Source organism: Anabas testudineus, chromosome 21 (genome assembly GCF_900324465.2).
Source record: "Anabas testudineus chromosome 21, fAnaTes1.2, whole genome shotgun sequence".
In the NCBI taxonomy this organism is placed as follows: Eukaryota; Metazoa; Chordata; class Actinopteri; order Anabantiformes; family Anabantidae; genus Anabas; species Anabas testudineus.
Genome location: NC_046629.1, coordinates 18,044,915 through 18,064,518, shown reverse-complemented (window position 1 = coordinate 18,064,518; position 19,604 = coordinate 18,044,915). Strand labels below are relative to the sequence as shown.

The 19,604-nt window shown below is 41.8% G+C and overlaps 1 protein-coding gene across 1 annotated transcript; it reads right to left on the bottom strand.

Annotated features, from left to right (window-relative positions):
* wnt6b (wingless-type MMTV integration site family, member 6b) lies at positions 1 to 19,067 on the bottom strand. Its single transcript, XM_026377210.1, has 4 exons — positions 18,461 to 19,067; positions 9,688 to 9,908; positions 3,008 to 3,309; positions 1 to 1,830 (listed from the first exon to the last, which is right to left on the bottom strand). The coding sequence occupies exons 1-4, from the start codon at positions 18,538 to 18,540 to the stop codon at positions 1,369 to 1,371; spliced, it is 1,065 nt and encodes a 354-aa protein (XP_026232995.1). The 5' UTR covers positions 18,541 to 19,067; the 3' UTR covers positions 1 to 1,368.
* Between the last annotated feature and the right edge of the window lie 537 nt (positions 19,068 to 19,604).

Sequence of the window (19,604 nt, the reverse complement as noted above, 5' to 3'; positions counted from 1 at the left end):
TCAGTGATAATCGTGGTCATTTTATTTTGGCCTTGAACCTTTGCATATCTTTGGGAGCATCAGTCAGACAGCAGCCACTGGAAGATCAACATGAGAGAGTCAAACAAGAGTGTGCTTTTAATAACCAACATAATGCAGTTTAAAATCAGACAGCAACTGAAGGAATGAATATATAAAAGGTGCCGTCCACCAGAGGATACGCTGATAACTGGCCAAACTGCACAAACACACTGTCACACACACTTTATCACTCGCACACGGACACACACATATGCACAAAACGCAAACATCCAAAGTGCATCATACTGTAACATTTGCCCTGTATATTATAACAGATAAACAAAATACATCATATACATTTTCTTGATACATCAAAGTAAATAAAGTAGTTTTTTTTTTTTTGGTTTAAAAAAATAGAAACAAAAAAACAGCCAGGTTTCATAACCAAACTGTTGGGGAAGTCCGTGGCAGCTGTCACATCCAAAGTGCTTCTGAGAGAGAGTCTGGAGTGAGTAGTCATCATTTTTAAGTGAATCTTGTCATCATATCTTTATATAAATTATCTTTGCTGGCAGACCAAGTTGACAGCATTCTTCAAATATCATAATATGATACCATTTCCCTTTTATGCTTTTTTTTCTCTTTTTTTTTTGCCGCTGAAGCGATAAAAAAAAAGAAAAACGTCAAAACTGTATTCGGTGCAACCATTCCAAATAATGTTAGCATTAACAGTTACTGTTACCTTGCAATAGTTTGCAAGGTCATGGGATGATCTAATATGAAGAGAACATTTTAAAGAAGTATTTAATGAACCATCATTTAGCTGAAATGCTACAGCATACTGCAGACAGAAAGCAGTCTCTGAATGACTTTTTATACCAAACACTACAGGATAAAATGTTTTAATTGCAGAAATGCATAATTTAATGAGGAGCATCCAATACATGCCGATGCATAAAGCTCTTTTTAGATGTACACCAAGCTCTGTTGTTGAACTGACAGTCGAAGAGACACCAAGAAAGTGTGCTAGCTGGCAATGTCTATGTGTCCTCTTTCAATTGTATGGAAACCAGTAACATTGTTTGGTCCTTTCATAAGCAAGAAAAGAAAAATAGGTAGTTTGGAAATGAAACATTTGTCTATTTTACTTTAGTTGCATGTGGTTATATTTACCTTTCATACCATTCAAGTCTTTGGCCAGCACTGCTTGTCTTTCTGGATTCAATCACTATGTGAATAGGAATTTTCAGGGCCACTGTGTGACTGAACTAGAGTAACAAAAGCATCGCTGTGAAAGTCCAGACACTTTCCTTAGGTCGCCAAACTAAAGCAATTATTGACAACTCTCAACCTCAGTTGACCAGTTCATCACTGACAGAGACTAAGCTCTTTTCGGACAAAGCACTTTTTGCACTGGACCACACAACACCAGTGGAAACGACACAGACAGTTCTCCTCAAACACCACTGTCTCCTCCCTGTAGCCACGCTCGCAGCACAGCAGATCACAGCCGCTGATGTCCATCGCTGTGCTGTTGCACATGCGGCCCCGTGTCCCCAGTGAGCCCGTTTTCCGATTTGCAAGGCAGAAATCGGGCGACTCGTCTGAGTAGATCAGATCCTGCTTATCTGGCGGCTTTATGTTCTGACTGACAGGGATCAGGGTCTTCCCGTCGTTGCTACCCATCACCTTGGAGGCGCCATTGAAGCGTTCCAGCAGGCGGTCGCCTACCTCGCGGAAATGAGGCATCTTTTTCCAGCATGTGCGCAAGGTGCATGAGCCCGATAGTCCATGGCATTTGCATTCTGTCCTCATGTAGAGCTTCACTGCCTGGGAAGGGAAAGTGCAGAGAAGAGCGTGGATTTGGGATTTGGTGTGGCAGAGGAGAGGAGAGAGGTGAAGGAGGGCAAACAGGTGAAAAAAAAAAAAAAGCAAAAGAGAAGACTGATCAGACAGAAAAAAGAGACAAGGAACCTTTTAACCTTGTAGCCTGCAGTGATGCAGAAACGACAAATGACACGTTCTCTAAAGATGTTATTTATTATTGTGTTTTCATAATATATCACAGACAAAGCCACCGGATCACACGCCGCGTACATGCACACACACAAACATACACCGATAGGTAAGATAAAAGCAGACGCTATTCAGAAGGAATTTAACTCCCTCCCCTCCTCTCCTTCCATGTTGCCTCTGGCCTTCCTACAGCCAACAAGCCTTGACAACAGATCATTCACTTATACTGCACATAATTAACCCATCACACACGCACACACACCCACCCACCCACACACACACACACACACACACACCTGTCCATTCAAACACATACGCATGCATACACCTAAAGAGACATGTGCTTAACTGAACTAAACTACAATTAGACTATACCTCCAAATCCTCCTCTCCTTCTCTATCTGCCTTTGACCCCAGCTAAAGTGTTAGTCCATCTTTTGCTTGTGCATGTGCAACATTTGTGCAGGCAAGCGTAACAAACTGCAAGCGAGACAACACTCACAGCTAATAGTAAATGTGATCTTGGAGATTTTACGGAGCTACACTCTAAATGAACATAATCAACTCGTGTGAAAAGTTGCTTCTTTGCTCATTCGGTAGCAAGTTGACTTGGTCATAATTCACTCAGTGCTCATACGAGCAACAAAGAGGAACTTTAAACTTGTACAAGGGCTGTGGAAATGTAAGAAGCTATCTGCCTCGGAGGCTTGAAAACAAAATGTGTGGCACGCTCTTGTTTTTTGTGTTTCAGAAACCCGACTCTTGTCAGAATATCAGCTTACGGTGCTACACAAATATGGCTGCGAGCGATGTCTTTCTCTTTCGCATGTTTGTGGAATGAAGAACATTCCACAGGTCAAGCAGCACCTTTTTTTAGTATGTTGAAACATCAGACCTATGATAAGCACTAGGGGCTTTAAAATATATTATTCATTATTATTATTATCTACAAACATAAACCACACAGACATTCACTGAAGCGTTTTCTTACCAGTCGTCCGGCCTCATTGTTGTGCAGGTCGATGAGCGTCCTGATGTCGCTCTTGCCTCTTTTCCTCTTGGCGTCCATAAACTGTTTGGACTTTTCATAACCAAACTCTACATCATCTCCACAGCCCCCCCACTCCCACTTGACTCCATCACCAGAAGTGGATAAAGGTGGCCTTGGAGGGGCCCTGTTCCTGGTGGCCTCACAGCCACACTGCAGAAGGTCTCCCATACTGCAGGCTTGGGTCACAGCATGGGTCACGCCGGCCGCTGTGATGGCATAAACAAACGCTGTCTCCCGAATATCTACAATACAGGGGGCAAGCGACAGATGGGTTTTAGTTAGAGGTGAGTAATGATTAAAACAAAGTTTACACGGGTTCACAACTTGAAAACCTACAATACCCATTATGACATAATGACAGTACATTTAAAAGATAGATGCCTACAGATTTAGACACTCACGCAATTTTTCATTGACATATTGGTAGCTTCTCTCTCTCTCATACACAAGCTGCTAGGTTATTTCAAGTGCAAAGCTTAACACTCCTGGCTAAAGACATGTCCAGCCACAAGTGCTAATTGATCGTCTGTCCTCACCCGTTGCTTCAGCATCGCCCTCAACCTCCGCTCAACGCATTTTTATCCTTGGTTATTGCAGCTATTGTTACTCACGCGATAAGAAATGAGTAGCTACTAAAGAATCTCAAAGACCTCCTGGGCAGAAATAGGAGAATGCTCCTTTGTAAATAGCTTCTTGAAAAACAGTTGCAGTGATTCAAATGAATCTATTTTGCTGTAGACACAAATTAACACTGGCTGTGAAAACCTGGCTGTTTCCATAATTGTTCCTCAATGGGAAATATTTTTGTTTAGTTGACACACATGGCATACAGTCTGTGACCTGTTTAATGTTTCAGCAGGGCCAAATGGGCTTGGCGTACCACAGGGATGTTGATGACTTCAGTGGCAAAACGCTGTCTAGATAGATGAGACGCGGGGAGAATGTGAAAAATAATAGCCACCAAAAAACCATTGTACATAATGTGTGAGTGGAGACGAAGCAAAGAGCTGGAAGGCTCTGAGCGTGCAGTCACCACCACCAACACTGCCAACTCCATATCACATGATTCAGAGAATGGGATTCATTAGGGAACGCACACGCGCACAGAGAATGTGTGGCGTGCGACAAAACCTGCACAACCCAGCTCGCCATGATATCAACACCAGCTGTGCGCCCCAACACCCAGAGGTGCCTCGGTTCAGGCTAATTTGTGAAGGTTTGTGTGCATGTGTGTCAATGCGTATGTATGTGAAAAGCATTGCTTTATGATTTTAAGCATTAATGGCATCTTCACAAACAGCCACGCTGTCTAATGTTTGTGTGAACAGGTTCTGCTGCCGACTTTGTTTTCTTTACTGTCGCTCTGACTGTTGGCAGCTTAAATAAATCATTGACTTTATACTGAATGTGCATGGCGGTACATGTAGAACATTTCTGCAACTGTGTGTGTGTGTGTGTGTGTGTGTGCGCTGCACGCCCATGTTACATTTTAGATGGACCACACCTAATGGTTCCTGCTGTTCAGCAGAATAAGGCTGAGATTTTCAGGAGCAGCAACATACTCAAATCAAGATGTGTCATCTCCAAAATATCTCTGGATCTATTTGTATGCATGTATGTGAAACATCAGCACACAGCTCATCATATCACGATGTCCTCGGATGCAATAGAAACACACTGTATTTCCAGCAGGGAATCTCATATTGATAAAGGATACTTCTTGGTAACATGGATCAAAATATCACACCAGTAAAAATAGACAAAGGGAGGGAAACACAAAAAAAAGAGAAGTGGTTCAGAAAGAGAGCATACAGAGAGAAACTGTTGCTGTGTGTGCAAGAAGCTATCAAAAATCACATTATTTGTGGAACCCTGTTACATATTTTCCTCGGAGACATGAATTCCAAACAAATTCTCTGCCACGGCGGGTGTCTGGGCCTGTCTACGTCTGCTTCTAATTCCAAAAGCCCATTCTACAAGAATTAGCACATATTCTTTCAGCACTCTGACTTTTATGCCATTATGCAAATGATGTCTGGTATGTTTAATCTGACTCTCACATTCAAGATGAAAAGATAAATATATTAAGGGAACACTAAAGCATTAGTGATCAACAAATTATTTAAGATCTTTACTAAAAAATCTTTACTAATGTACCTGGAATAATTTGTTCAGTACAAAATCACAGTGAATGGAAATCGAAATCCTCAACATTGAGGGCTTTATACAAACTCTCCACTCATACTGTGACTCATAAAGTTTGTATGACCCCTGTGTGTCCATATGCACTCCCGACAATGTCTGGGCATGCTCCTGATGAGTTGATGGATGGTGTCCTGGGAGATCTCAGATGCAGATCAGGGCATTAGTGAGTTCCTGGACAGTCTGCCGTGGTACTGCAATGGAATCAAATGCACCAATACATGATGTCCCATAGGTGCTCAAATGGATTTAGGTAATGAGAATGTTGAAAGCAGTGAGCGGGCAGTGAGTTTATCAACCAGGAACTGATTACATGCCATCCTCATGGGGTCTGTTTCTGAGAGTTTGGTCAGACAGAAGGAAGGTTAAGGAGAGAGCATTAGTCTGTGGTCAGCACCTATGTTGTTTGTTCCTCACCTGCGCCTGTTGTCACTTTAATTTGCACCAAAGAAGGTGAAACTGATTCACAATCACCAGTGCTTCCTAATTGGACAGATTGATATCCCTGAAGTTTAACTGATATGGGGCTGTATTTACCTCAAACCAGGCATTTTCGTTGTGAGAAAAGTGTTGGAGAGAAACAGAGGTCTCAGAGGGGACTTTCCAAAATTACCAAGAATACAGAACATTATATATACACACAAAAATTATACCCTAACTGGAGAAAAACTGGAGGAAAAAAGAAAGAGACTCACATTTAGAGAATCAGCTGATAACTTAAATCCAGACAGATCCTGTTGCTGTGTGCTGTGGCAAAATTTCACATGACCTTTTCAGTCAAATCAGAGGCTGATATACAGCACATTTAGTTTATAATATCTGTTGTGTGATTAATGCCAGTGTTTGACCAAAAACTGCTTTCTTCAAGTAGTTGTGAGCAGCTCAGTCATCACACACGGTATGATGCCTCTTTAGAGCTCCAGGACCCAGGATCGTTATAACTAAAATATTGGTAATTGTTAAGTATTTACATGCACATACAAATCAGAGGTTTAGGAAAAGTGCAGCAAATGGAAAGCCGCAAACACTTAATGACTGAAAGGTGTTTTTTAATTTTGGAGCAGGCCCTGTGTGTGCCTGTTTGTGCCAAGTGAAGGCACGAAAATTCCACTGAGTCTGCAAGAAAAAGGCGTCAGAGAAAGTTTTATCACAAACACAGAACAGGTCTAAAACGATCACAAAAATTGTAATGTTCCCAAGCTGCGCATTCAGGTTCGCCCAGTGTCAGGTAAACTGCAAATGCAGGTGCACCCTAAAAAACACAGACTAGCACTGAGGAAAATGTTCATCTGTTCATCCATCAGTTATCTGGACTATAGTATCCTAGCAGGGTTAACAATTCCCCTCTGGGATGAATCAAGTTTTTGCCCAGAGGCAGGATCCACCACACAAGTCTATCAGGACGCTGAAACCCTGTGCACCAGCACCTAAACCAAGCTGTATGTCTTCAACACAAGTTCTTCGGAATGAGCCTCAATATCAGCTCTGATTGTGTGTCATCACAGGAGGAGTGTTTGGGTTTTCTTGTGTCTTTCTGTGCTTCAGGTGCGGGTTAATACCTGGTCTCGATCATGTCTGACTGCCTTCGGGCTACTTTATTTTTTTTTTTGTTGTTGTTAAATTATTTTATTGTTTTTTCAGTTATTCAATTTTGCATAATGTCCCAGTGCTCCCAACTGGAACTCTAGGAAACCACACCATAAACAAGAGGATAAGCAGGTGTGGGAACCAACCCACAGGACTATCTCCTGGTACTGATGCCACAACAAAACTAGCTGACATTTATCATTTTATTTGTTTAAACCCAATCCGAATTTCATGTACGATACCGTCAGTGTATTTGCCAGGTTTTTAAATGATACATCATGCAAGTGTTTTCATTATTTGCTCAGTGAGGGATCAGTGTTTCACACTGCCTGCCATACAGTATAGTACAGTAGTTGCACTAAATACAAGATATTCAAAAAAGCCACAAGAAAATACAAAGTGTACATGTGTATACATGTCGTTATAACTGTGCGTCTACCTGTGAAGATCATTAATGAAAATATTCTGACACGACTGACACGAGCTTACTTAATGTGCAACCACTGTACAGCCCAGAGCAAATGTCCTTTTTATTCTACAGAGGCATACACACACACACACACACACAGATGCACAGCCTCCCACGACTTTCAAAGGTCACAACACCTCTTGTGATTACCAGCATCACCTTTTGGCTTGCACTGTGAGTCTTGGGGTGGGGGTGGTATTATTTAAACATAGTGCAGATGAAGGCAAAGAGGATAATAACCACCAAATAATGACAAAAAAGTCGAAATTCGACCTGAATTCGGAGATGACTGTGTGAAAGGTTCAAGTCTTTGATTCGAAATAAGTTGTCATCCTTGCATCAACTTGTTCCTTCACTCACACTTGCAATAAATGTGTGAAATGGCAGTGTTTCAGTAAAGTTGTGAAATCAGCTAAAACCCCTATTATACAAACGCACACATACATAGACACATGTCCACACCTCAACTTTGGTGTCTCTTTCTTGTCTGGGGGCTTGGCGCAAGTGAAACGCAAACATTTACACCATGCCAGAAGAATATGTCTGAGTGTCTTATTTCTGTTCAGCTGGATATGAAATGTATAAGCAATGTCTCTCTGACATCACTGTTTGGGTGAGAGAAAGACGTTTTCAGCTCAATCTCTCCAAGACAGAAGTCGCTGTCTTCCACAAGCACAGCATCAGCATCAACTTCAGTGACTGTCACAAAGTCTACTAAACACCTGGTGGTCATCACAGATGGCCAATTTTTAGTAGCCGCATCTCTTCATGCAGATTCTCTGCAAGATCAAAAAAGATCAGACCCTACCGTATGTGAATTTGCCACTCAAAGTCCTTATGCAGGCACTTCTAGCAGGGCATGCAAAATCAAAACTCTCCAGATGATCCTAGCAACCCAGCAAAACACCACTGGCTGTGTCCCAAAAAAAAAAAAAAAAAAGAGAAAAAAAGGCAGCTACCAATGCTCATCCCGAAAGTCTGCACCTATTTTCACCAGGACTATCTGATTTCTCCACAAAGACAAACTTCAAAATGCCCTCAGAATGAAATGAAAGCCTATTATCACAACTCTAAACACGGGTCAATCAGGTTAACCACTTTAAGAGAGAGTGCATTAAACACAGAGGCACTTTTGTTTTGACATTTACTGCTTCTAGTTCATGATAAACAGCCATTAAGGAGAGATCCAGGTAATTGCGGACAAAGGCTTCAAAACAGAGGAGCACTTTAGCCTCTCTTATAGACAGGCAGGAATTTATGATTAATTGCTGATCTGTCCTCTACTGGTAGATTCTTGCCCCTTTCCCTCTCTCTTCCTTATCTCTCTTTTTTTCTCAGTCTATCTGTCATCTTCCTTCTTTTTTCTCCCTCTTGCTATCTTAATCAGAGTCACCAGCAACCCCTGTAGTGTCATAAATTAGACGAGATAAGAGACTAAACATTGTGTTTAACCATAATGAGGCTCAGCTACATGTGTTACTGACAAATAATATCAAGTGTTCTGAGCGTGTAATGGTAGATAACGTGCATGGTATGTCATTAGGGAAGTTGAGTGGTTCAAGATAGGATTTTTTTTGTATACTTACTCTTAGACTAAGAAGCAGTACTAATATTATGAAGATTAGTATGATAATTTGTGTCAGTCCCTTGTGACGTTAATGACTGGTGAGTACACTGAGATCCCAAAAGAGTTTATTAACACGCTTGACACATTTTTGTTGTATTTTAATATTGGAAGCTCCCTGTTTGTTGATTAAACACACAGATAAAGGTCTTCTGTAGAGCCAGTCCAACAAGACCAAGAGACAGGGAGCTCTCTATGACTGTAATATTCAAAGAAAAAAAAAAACACACACACACACACACACAGTAATTGCAGAAGACCCAGGGCTGACCCAACATCAGTTAAATCACATACTTCAAAGAACTGGAGGAAGATCTTAAGAGAAATGTTAAGAGAAAAGGCAATTTTACTTGATTACTTCAAGCGTGCCCAATCTGATGAGGAGGAGAGTCAGTCAAGTGTGAATATGTCTGGTCTGAAATACAACAGCTGCCTTTGTCTGTTGTGCTGCCATCAGACAGCGATCTGACCTCAAGTTGACGTAAGGCCGCTGGCTGTGGTCGCGAGGTCATGGGTTCAGATGCTAAGGCACTCACCGCTAAAAAAATGGGATGTGACAATTTTTTTATGTGTGTCTTTAAAGCAGCAAGTCACAATCCTATTTTATGAGGTACTGGTGTGCAAAGCAGCTGCAGCTTCATGTTAGACGGACGGAAGTGTGAGTGGTATCGTTACTCTCATCGGTCAAATAAGACAAAGATTATTATCACTGGATGCATCCATTCCTCCCTTACTCACCTTGCTGCAGTATTTTGCCGAAGTACTTGTTGTGGCTGGTGCAGTTCCACCTCCGGTACCTGAACTGGTACTGGCACTCCCTGACGCCCAGCCTGGCTCCTTTGGCTACCTCACTGACAATCTCCGGCTGGGTCTGGCACAGCTCCGCCTGCTTGCCCGCCAGGCGCTTTGCCTTCCTGCATATGCTGTTAGGGTCCATCACTAGCGGACTGCCCACAGCCCTGCAAAAGTTTAAACAACTTTAGAGAAGAGAACAACACATTTTCAAGCAACACCTGTTAACTTAATCACACAGTACACAGTGTCATTGCTCACTGCCACAAACCAAATGCAACCCACTTTTTTTTTTTCTGTGGCTGCTAAGCCTGCCAACTCTACCCACCACATCTCAGCCATGGCGACAATGACCTTCCTGAACAAGCACGTGGGAGACAACAGGGCACTGAGTTTCCCAAAGGCATCTCAGCTCTGATGTCAGATCCAGAATTCTGGATTTCGCTGCAGGATTGCACTTGGAAGAACTGCATCGTCCTCGCGGAGCTGGATGTCTCTTTACAGACAGGCTATTTACAGTTGAACTTCATGCTAAGTTGATTCTGGTAAACCAGAAGGCAGACTTTCCAGATTTCCACACGATACAGCTTCTCTAAAGATTTCTGTAGTAGTTAAGAAGTTCACCACTTAAACCACACGTATTCCTCCAATCAGCCCTGCTTAAACACTTCCCAGATTAAAGCCATCAATTTAAGTGTACATATTACATTAGAGAAAAGGAGAAAAGAAAATCAATATTTAAACGGGGCAAGATAAATCAAGCATCCCTGGTGTAGTTCAAATATTTAAAACATTAAAATACATATACATATGTCTTGTATTTCATGAATATGGGCTGTGGACCTCCACGATCTTTTTGACAGATGAGTGTATATAATAAAGATAAATAGTTTATTCTAACTGCTAATGGGAAAGAGTGACTTGGCTCTACCACTTGGAAGCAATGCCAGCCCCTGTGGCTACGTAACAGTAAGGTGACTTTCAACGATGACTTTATTTCCATTCTTTACTCCTACTTCTTTTCCTTAGGTATCACCCTCTCATTTATTATGTACGTTTGGCTCCTTTTCTCAACCCCTCCGCTTTCATTTAGCCCATTTCCCTCTCACCTCTTCTCCACACTTGACTTTAAGTGCCTCATTTTCAGCAGATGTGATCCACAACTCAAAGTTTTCCAGCAAATTCGGAGTCACGAAGAATATGCACGACACAAAGAGGCGGAGAAAGGCAGCGTGAGCGAAGCACTGCTACAAGCTTTTCATTCAGCCTCGTGTCTGTTAATCGCGTCGCCTGCTATCATTCATCTGCCTCAAGAGTTTGTTTTAAGAAGCAGAACAAACACTCTTGCCAACCCCCTCTCTTGGCAGTCTGATACCGAGGTAGACATTTGCACATGTATTCACATTCATCCTTTCACCCTCAGTCCATATGTTTTTTTTTTTTTAATTTTGAAAACTAATTTGTTTTTATTCTAACACAGTAAAATTATTTAAACATAGAAATTGAACATGGCAAATCATAAATTAATAAAGTAAAGTAAAAACAATTCACGAGGATTCTTCTGGAAACCTCTTAGCCAATACTGACATAGAAACCCAGATCCAGAGGCAAACCCCCCAAATAATGGTATCCACTAGAACGTATATGATAACAGCAGACAGAGTGGATTACACTTATGGTTTCCTTGTTATCCTTTCTAATAATTCAACTTGACTGAAGATTAGGAGGAGTACATGTACCTAATCCCAAGTAATGATACATAGTATCTGGTGCATGATGGGATAACCTGGAAATCACAGTAACAAATAGTAAATGTTAAGTTAAGTTCCACATAAGCATGTGTGCACAACTGCATACATTTATCTGTATGCACACTCCAAGAACACCCACTGTCGCATTCCTTCTATTATTGTTATTGACAAAATCACTATGGAAACAACAACACAGGCAGTCTGTGTGTGTGCAACGTGTATGTGTGTGGTAGTCACCCAGATAATTAAATCATACAGACTGTCTGTATGTGTTAATTAGCAGGTACACGTACAATACTTAGCAACACACACTCCCTCTCAACAACTAGTTATTATCTTCTCACTGCCAGGAGAAGTGTGTATGTGTAAGAGAGCTAAAGAGCAACACCGATGCGCACGCATGCAAGTGTGTTTCTATGCTATATGTTTTTATGTATGTGAGGAAGAACATAGACTTGCTTGTGCCTTGCATGTGTCACTGAGTGTGACTGTGTGTGTGTGTGTGTGTATGTGTGCAGGCCAGGAGCAGAGCTGGGAAGCCAGCTCTGTCAGCAGCTCACAAAAGCCAGCCTGGTTTTTATAATGGGAGGTGTAGACTTGTAAAACTAGTGAGTGTACTGGATAGGGTTTTGTTCTCTTGAGTCCTGTGTCGCTGTCAGAGAAAGAAAGAGATTCTGGGCGTGAGAGACAGAGACAGTTAGATGGTTTTGACAGAGGAAACTTTCCTTATAATCTGTTTTCGTGCTAAAATACTGCGGAGTGGACTGGTGATAGATTTTGTGTACGTAAAGTATGCAGCATATAGTGATCTGTGGTACTATGTTTTGTAATGTTTCTTCAAGGACATGCAACTATCTGATTGTGTGATAATGAACATAATTGAATTTAGCATTAGGAGGTGAATTTGGCAACAAGATGACTTGTCCATCAGCATTCACATCTATTACATGAGTCAATTACATTTCATTAAGTTGTTATGTTGGATCTCTTTATGAAGTTTAGAGTATGATGTTCTAATTTATTTGTATTTTGCTGTAAAAAACCACAGTCAAAAGGAGGAATATGTTTTCAGTGTGCCTTGGTTTATAGTTTAAAGTTCTTTATAGTCCATATTGGACTTTCTTAGAAAGAACTTAGATAGAACTAGAATGGAAAAGTTGTGAATCCGAAAGTGAAGTGAACTTAGGTGAAAAAGCACGATGCTCGAGATATAACCAAACATGGGGTACATTAATTGGATAATGGGATGAATGTAAGTGCCCAGCATTTTTGCCCTTTTTTGGAGAGCTGAAGATTAAAGTGTTCATCCCTGGAAGCTGGAGGGAGGAAAATATGGGAATCCTTTATCACAGACCGCAAAATGAGCATGTTTGCATGTGCAAAGAAAAGCAGGGGAATAAAGAGACATTAGGAGATGTCATTTACACGTGTCATATGCAGTGTTGCCTATTATTATATTGAGAAGCTGCAGCCAGAGTGAAGATAATTATGAGGGGATGCTTCATGTGTGTACTTGCACATACAAACAGTCTGCACACACAATCTGGCATACAGGGGCAGGTACATTTGCTATAGAACAGACGTCCCAGATAAAAGTTTGCATACACTTGACTTTCAAAGTCAGCCAGTAATCAGATCCTCTCCACGCAAAGTGCCACTGTTCCTCAGTCTGTCATTTACGGTACAGCTCCGGAACAGATAATGCTAAACACCAACAAGGATGTGCAGTGAGTGATTTTATCAGAGGCTTTAAGGAAACACTGTCTCACATGAGAAGTTCTTCATGATGATAAAAGTCCCAAAATGGAGACGGTGGGTTGATAAAAGAGCAAGTAATAAAAGCACTCAAATCAAAAGCACTCATAGCAGGATTATCAAGGCTGCACTTGAGACGAGAAGTGGAGAAGTTGACAGCTGGTGGTCCAATTCAGACTTGAGCTTTACCTTGTTGCTACTTGTTGCTAAGTAATAGTTTTACATTTATTTCAGTGTTTGGATGGTTTTTTATTACAGAGTATGTATTGTAGCTAACAAACAAACAAATGAGGTTTCAAATGAAGATAGAAATAGATTCTTTATCCAGTGCTTTCTGGGCCCAGAGGTGGGTCAGACAGAGATTAAACATTCTCTGTTAATGAAACTCGGATTTCATTAGGGATCTCACGGTACCATAGATAAAGTGCTGTACTGTACGGGGGCCTTCTTTTTTTTTTTTTTTCACTCCACCCACGAATGAGTGAATTTCATCCCTCCTTAATCCCCTAAGTATGCTGGAGATGAAGAGAGTCACGACAAGCACTAGTCTGAGACGCCAGAGTGAGAGGGAAAACGGGTCAAAGAAAGACAGCTAGACATATGTGAAAAGAAATTGACTTCATTGTGAGATAAGGAGGAGGGACAATGAGATAGAAAAATATAAGCAAGGTTATAAAGAAATGATGTGAAAACGCATGTTGAAAATGTATCTGATGGCCCAAATTAATTTTATGTGGATATAGATGGGATCAAATTGAGCATTTTGCGACACTCTCTGTCTGAACAGTGTCTGAGGGCCAGTGCAGCAGCATCCTAAAGCATGGGGCACGTGGTGCTTTTCGAAACATGCATAGTTGTGTGTGTTGTAGAGAAATTTGTCACGATAAACAATTTCCAGCGCTCACAATTTCTAATTCGCCCCACTTAAACAGTAGCAATAAAGTGTGACCAGCAGGAAACCAACACCACTAAACCGATTTCACACACACACACACACAAAAGAAAAAAACATCCATCCATCCAGAGTTTGTTCTGTTGTAACAACAGTGGCACACCCAGCAGCACGGAGAGCCAAAAGATAAAAATTGTCAAAGAACAGATATATTCAGAACAAAAGAGGGAGGTTTGAAACGTGCGTGGATGCACTGTGTGGTTTGTGAAGCTCACCACTAACCATGAAAGAAAGAAATCATATCAAATGCATAACATATCAACTATAAGTTCATGTGAAGGCTAAAGCATTTTGTACCACGTGGGCTTCTCCTCTGAGAGGAGGAAGAGTCCCAGCACAGTCAAAGGTCTGTTGATTTATAGCACTTTTCTTTTAATGAGTTTTTCTATATGACTTTCAATAGCAAGTAACGAATAACATTAGTAGTAGCCTCTGGCGCGGGGTTGGTGTGCGAGCGGCTGAAACAAAGATGCAACTGTCTTTTTTCAGTGATGTCAGTCAGTAATCAAGAATGTTTGTAAAAGTGATGGGATGGTTTCTTTCCCAGCATGTGTGGGCAATCCACGTGTTGGTAACGCAGAAGCACTCAACTGATATAGTGGTGCAAAGGACTGTATGGAAAGGTAGATACAGTAGGAAGGTCGTATTCCCAGAGGTGTGCCTTCCTAACTGAACCTAACTGGAAATCTGAATGGTACAGCTTTTCCTGTTGTTTCATTAGAAATCTTGCCTGCCCTTCCTAGCAGCCAGTATGACAAATAAAATAAGAACAGATAGGAAAATAACGTTCCGAGAACAGGAAAAGACTCCAGGCACCAACATTAGTGCCAACTTCACGCAGAAATCCCCAAACCATCCGAACTTATACCACTGTAAGATAACGGTTGTTAGATTGCAATGTTACGTTTACATTCGAAGCTGGTTCGTGCCAACTTCACAACCGTGAGAACCATTTATGAAGACATCTTGACATCTCTTGGAATATGTACGCTCTCTGCCCTGTCTTTCTGGCAATACAATAAGTTGGACCACAAACGTCTACAAAATTGCACGCTTGCACACAACCACAGATGTACACATACCCACACACATGTTTAATTTATTCTCTACCTGATGCCAAACCCACATTGTCATTTAATCTTTATCTGTGCCCATCTTCCTGGTCCTGATTAGACAGCTAGCCTTTCAGACCACGAGTGGAGTGGACAAGATAAGATCTGTTACAGTGAAACTCTCTTCTGATGATGATGGTGGTTCTGACTGTACAATCTGTGTGTGTGTGTTCCCATTACTGTGAGACTGAATGAGCGCCTGTGTACATCTTTGAGTGCATGTTAAACAGATCAACGAGCATCCACTGGTTGAAGACGTATTTGTACTGACATTCACATAAACACAAAGGACAGAACTTAAACACACACACTTGCAAATACGTGTATATATATATATATATATATATATATATATATATATATATATATATATATATATATATATATATATATAGGATGCATATATGTGTGCATATGTACATACACACAGGGCAAAGTTGGCCCTGCTAAACACTGCAGTCAAAACCAGTATGAGAGCAAAGGCATTCCTCACCCCTCTGATTCTCTGAGCTGTGCTCTCTGCTCTCAGGCCAAATGATTAGAGCACTCTAATCAGTAGAGGCTCTGAAAGGACAGCTATCTCCCCAGCATTTCATCTCTCCTACTGTCTGTCTCTCTCTTTGCAGCTCGCTCGCTCTTCCTTCAGCGACAACCTATCTATATGATAGGTATTTTCCTTTCCAAAAGGTTAGGCTAAAGACAGACACACGGAGATAGAGACATTCAAGAGGAGCAAGCATGAGACAGAGAAAGAGAGACGAATGATGGTATGTCCAGCAGCTTTCAACAGAGAGCATCATTGTCCTGGCAGACTTGGGAGTAACCCACAGGTGTGGCTTCACCCTAGCTGCACCACAGCCAACCACTGTGTGTGCATCAAAGTCTGTGCGTGAATATGTGCAGCAAGTGAGCGAGTGAAAGAAGATGACAGTGTTTGTCAGTGGGGATAAAATGGAAGTAGGTGATTTCTTAGTGTTGATTTTCCTAATTCCCTAGAGTTGTATTTAAAAGAATTGTCCTGCGGAGGACTGACACCAACATTATAAAACTACTACTAGTAACTATTTACTAGAAGTTAGGCTGGTCTCAACATTCATCACTTGTGCTTTATTCCTCATTAAAGTTACAAAATGCAACTATCCAGCCATCCCTGTCTCTGCTCGTCTGTGTTCTCCTACCATTTACTTCAAGTATTAGTCAAATCAAATTACAAATTCAAATTCATGCAACAATGTGAAACTCACAAATCAAGCAGAAATTATTGAAATGTTCTGGTTTCTAGTTAGACGGGCATTCTACGCACAAATTCTTTTAAAAGTCAATGTCTCTGTGCTGAGGACTGACTGAGGATAGAGTTTGACTTGACTAATATCTCCCGTTTGTATTTACTTTTATGTTAATTACTAAATCGTAATTTAATTTAATTACAATTTAATACTGCACCCTTGTAAAGTATTACATTCAATGTGTAAAGTGTACAGAACACTTTTGTGCTATCCATTTTGGCTCACCACTACCTTTAATCCAGTATTTTTCATAACAAAACCTTTTTGAAAATGTTCTCCAGCGTAGATAAATCAGATAAATCTTAATTGTAGCTGATTTTTCCTTCCTGGCCTCCTCAGTAACAGATGGACTGCTGTGCACTCTTGTAATTTGCCAGTCAAAACTGGACCAAGAACATGCAAAAAAAAAAAAAAAAAAAAAAACCTTTAACTTAACTGTCAAGGAAGTATGAGAGCTTTATGTAAACTCTGAAAAGATGAGGATGCACATCAGTAATACATGCAAACTGCTTCTTGATCTGGACGCAGGCTCAACTTCATGCTCAGTCATACCTGAGAAAGCAGTGTGGATTCTGACAGAACAGCTTATATCCAGTACCTTACTGTGCTTTCCATACTGCCTGTGCCACGCAACAGCATGCATCTTAGTGGCCTGTCAGTGCACTATGTTAAGGTCCTTACATCTAGTGTAACAAGGGGGAGCAGATGCTCTGACAAGGAAACTATTATTAATTAATTATTTAATTAATTAATTATATCTTGCTATTAAAAGTAATTTTCAGTCATTTAAAAATCGCCACAGGTTACTTGAGTTAACATCCAATCTCCAGTAGTCACATGAGAAGTGAAGTAATGTTGGGGAGACACAAGGACGTACAGTCAACTTATACAGCCTCCGCGACACCACATCCCACACTGACCTTGACTGGGCTGTGAATGAACAGTGGGAGGATTTGTTGGGGGGGGGGGGGGAAGAATCACAAAGCTTCACATTCAAGCACTGCCACTTTACAGAGAGAGACAGAGACGAGACACAAGGCAGAAACATTGGATGTTGTCTAATGAAACACTGCGCGGGACAATGCAATGACTGCACAGACAGACAGACACAGTCAGAGACCCACATGGAAAAGAAAACGTGTTATCAGCAGATCTGCGAGGTCTGTCTGGCTGTCACACACCGTGCCAAGCTGAGCCTAAATGGATTGTTTTATGATGACATATCCATTGCGCCTAGAGGGCCACCTGACATTCTTCACTCTGAACCCCCTCTGCACAAACACCATCAACACCTCCTCCACCAACAGTCTGCCTCTCCTCTCCTCCATGTGTTGCTATTGCTCATCTATACACCTTGGTGGATGCAGTTTAATATACCTCTCCACACAGGACGCACACTTTTTAATGAGCACTTTTGGTTCCCTGTTTACTTGTCAGCACTTCATTCTGCTGGAACATAAACTTTTCAGCTTCATTTAAGATCACAGAAACACATTAAATTAATAATTAGTGATTTTGGTCTCATATATGATTCAGTTTTGTGCCTGTTGTTCATTTGTTCCTTAAATTTTTTATGGATAATTGGAAACTATGTTAGATCTTCTTTTCCTCTAGCCTTGCCTGCAGTGTGAGCTACTTTCTCTCAAGTGCGATGATATTGTTTGACTTGGGACCCGACGCTTCAGATCCATGTGCAGCAGTCTGACTACTAAAATGAAAAAAGCCGGTAAAATTAGGCTGAACCCTGGTGAATGCAGCAAACATGAGTTTGTTCACAAATCAAATAAGACTAACACTGGCGCGATTGTTCAATCGCAGGAGGACAGAGCGCCACAAAACACGTGGTAAAGTAAGGGCACTTACCACCAGAGTCCGATGATGTTGACCGGACAGAGCAAGATGAAGAACAGGGCCAGCTGGATCCGCGAGAGACGAACCGTCATGTCGAACACTGCAAATCCTCAAGATCCCCCAGCAAAACTTTTAAAGTAGTGACGAGCTCAGCCAAAACCGAGTTGGATTATTTCTTAAATACATAGGAGGTCCCTGATGTCTGACGCGGCGGCTCAGCAGAATATTACTGGAAACTGGCTGTCAGCGAGAGCGCAAAGGGTTCACCATCCAGCTCTTCTTCTGTCGGGCGCATCTTCGTGCGCAACAAAGTTGGTCAAGAGGCTACTGGAGAGATGTCCGCTTCCAAAGGTGTGGTCAACCACTTCATCGTTGTCCTGCTCTTATGTGTCGCGGCGCATTACATGATCCCACTGGCGTTGTGGGGAGGAAAGAGACTCGAAGTGGTGAAGTGAGACACAGCAGCAGTCGACAGCTCCCGAATCAAGTGCTGCTCTTACGCAAACGCGCTCGGTCTTATTGGTGCCGCCGGATGTTGCCCGCTGGTAGTCTAAGATGCGCACCGGCTGCAGGTAGAGTTGACTGCGTGCTACAGTCTGCCGAGGTGTTTTCTTTGGCTGATTAAAGGGAGGAAAAATGCGCCTCGTCCTCTTCCACCTTGGTGTGACGTCGCTCCGGGCGAAGCGAAAACCTGGCTGTCAGTCAGAGAGGAAAGAAACAAAGCGAAATTAGTCTTAGGAGGGAATGGGGAGAGCAGAGAGGGCATATAAGTGCGCGCGCGCGCACACACACATACACACACACACACACACACACACACACACACAGAGGCATGCTATTCTGTATGTTTGTGCTGGACAGGTGTGGACAGATATTTGTACCAACACACTGATGGTTCTCAAACCACCTGGACAGGTGTCTCCTCGTGTCTTTCTTTCTTTCCACATTTCATTGCTTACAAACCAACCAACAAGTCAGTTCTCCTCCAGAGAAAAGTACTAAACCGCACCAAGGCGTGCGCGTTTGTGTGTGCGTGCGTGCGTGCGTGCGTGTTCAGCGCTATCATCTATCTGGCCAAGGGCATATCCATTGAAATTCAACACCACTGTACTGCCGTCGTCCATAAAAGCCCTGACACCCAACTTCGTTCCACTGC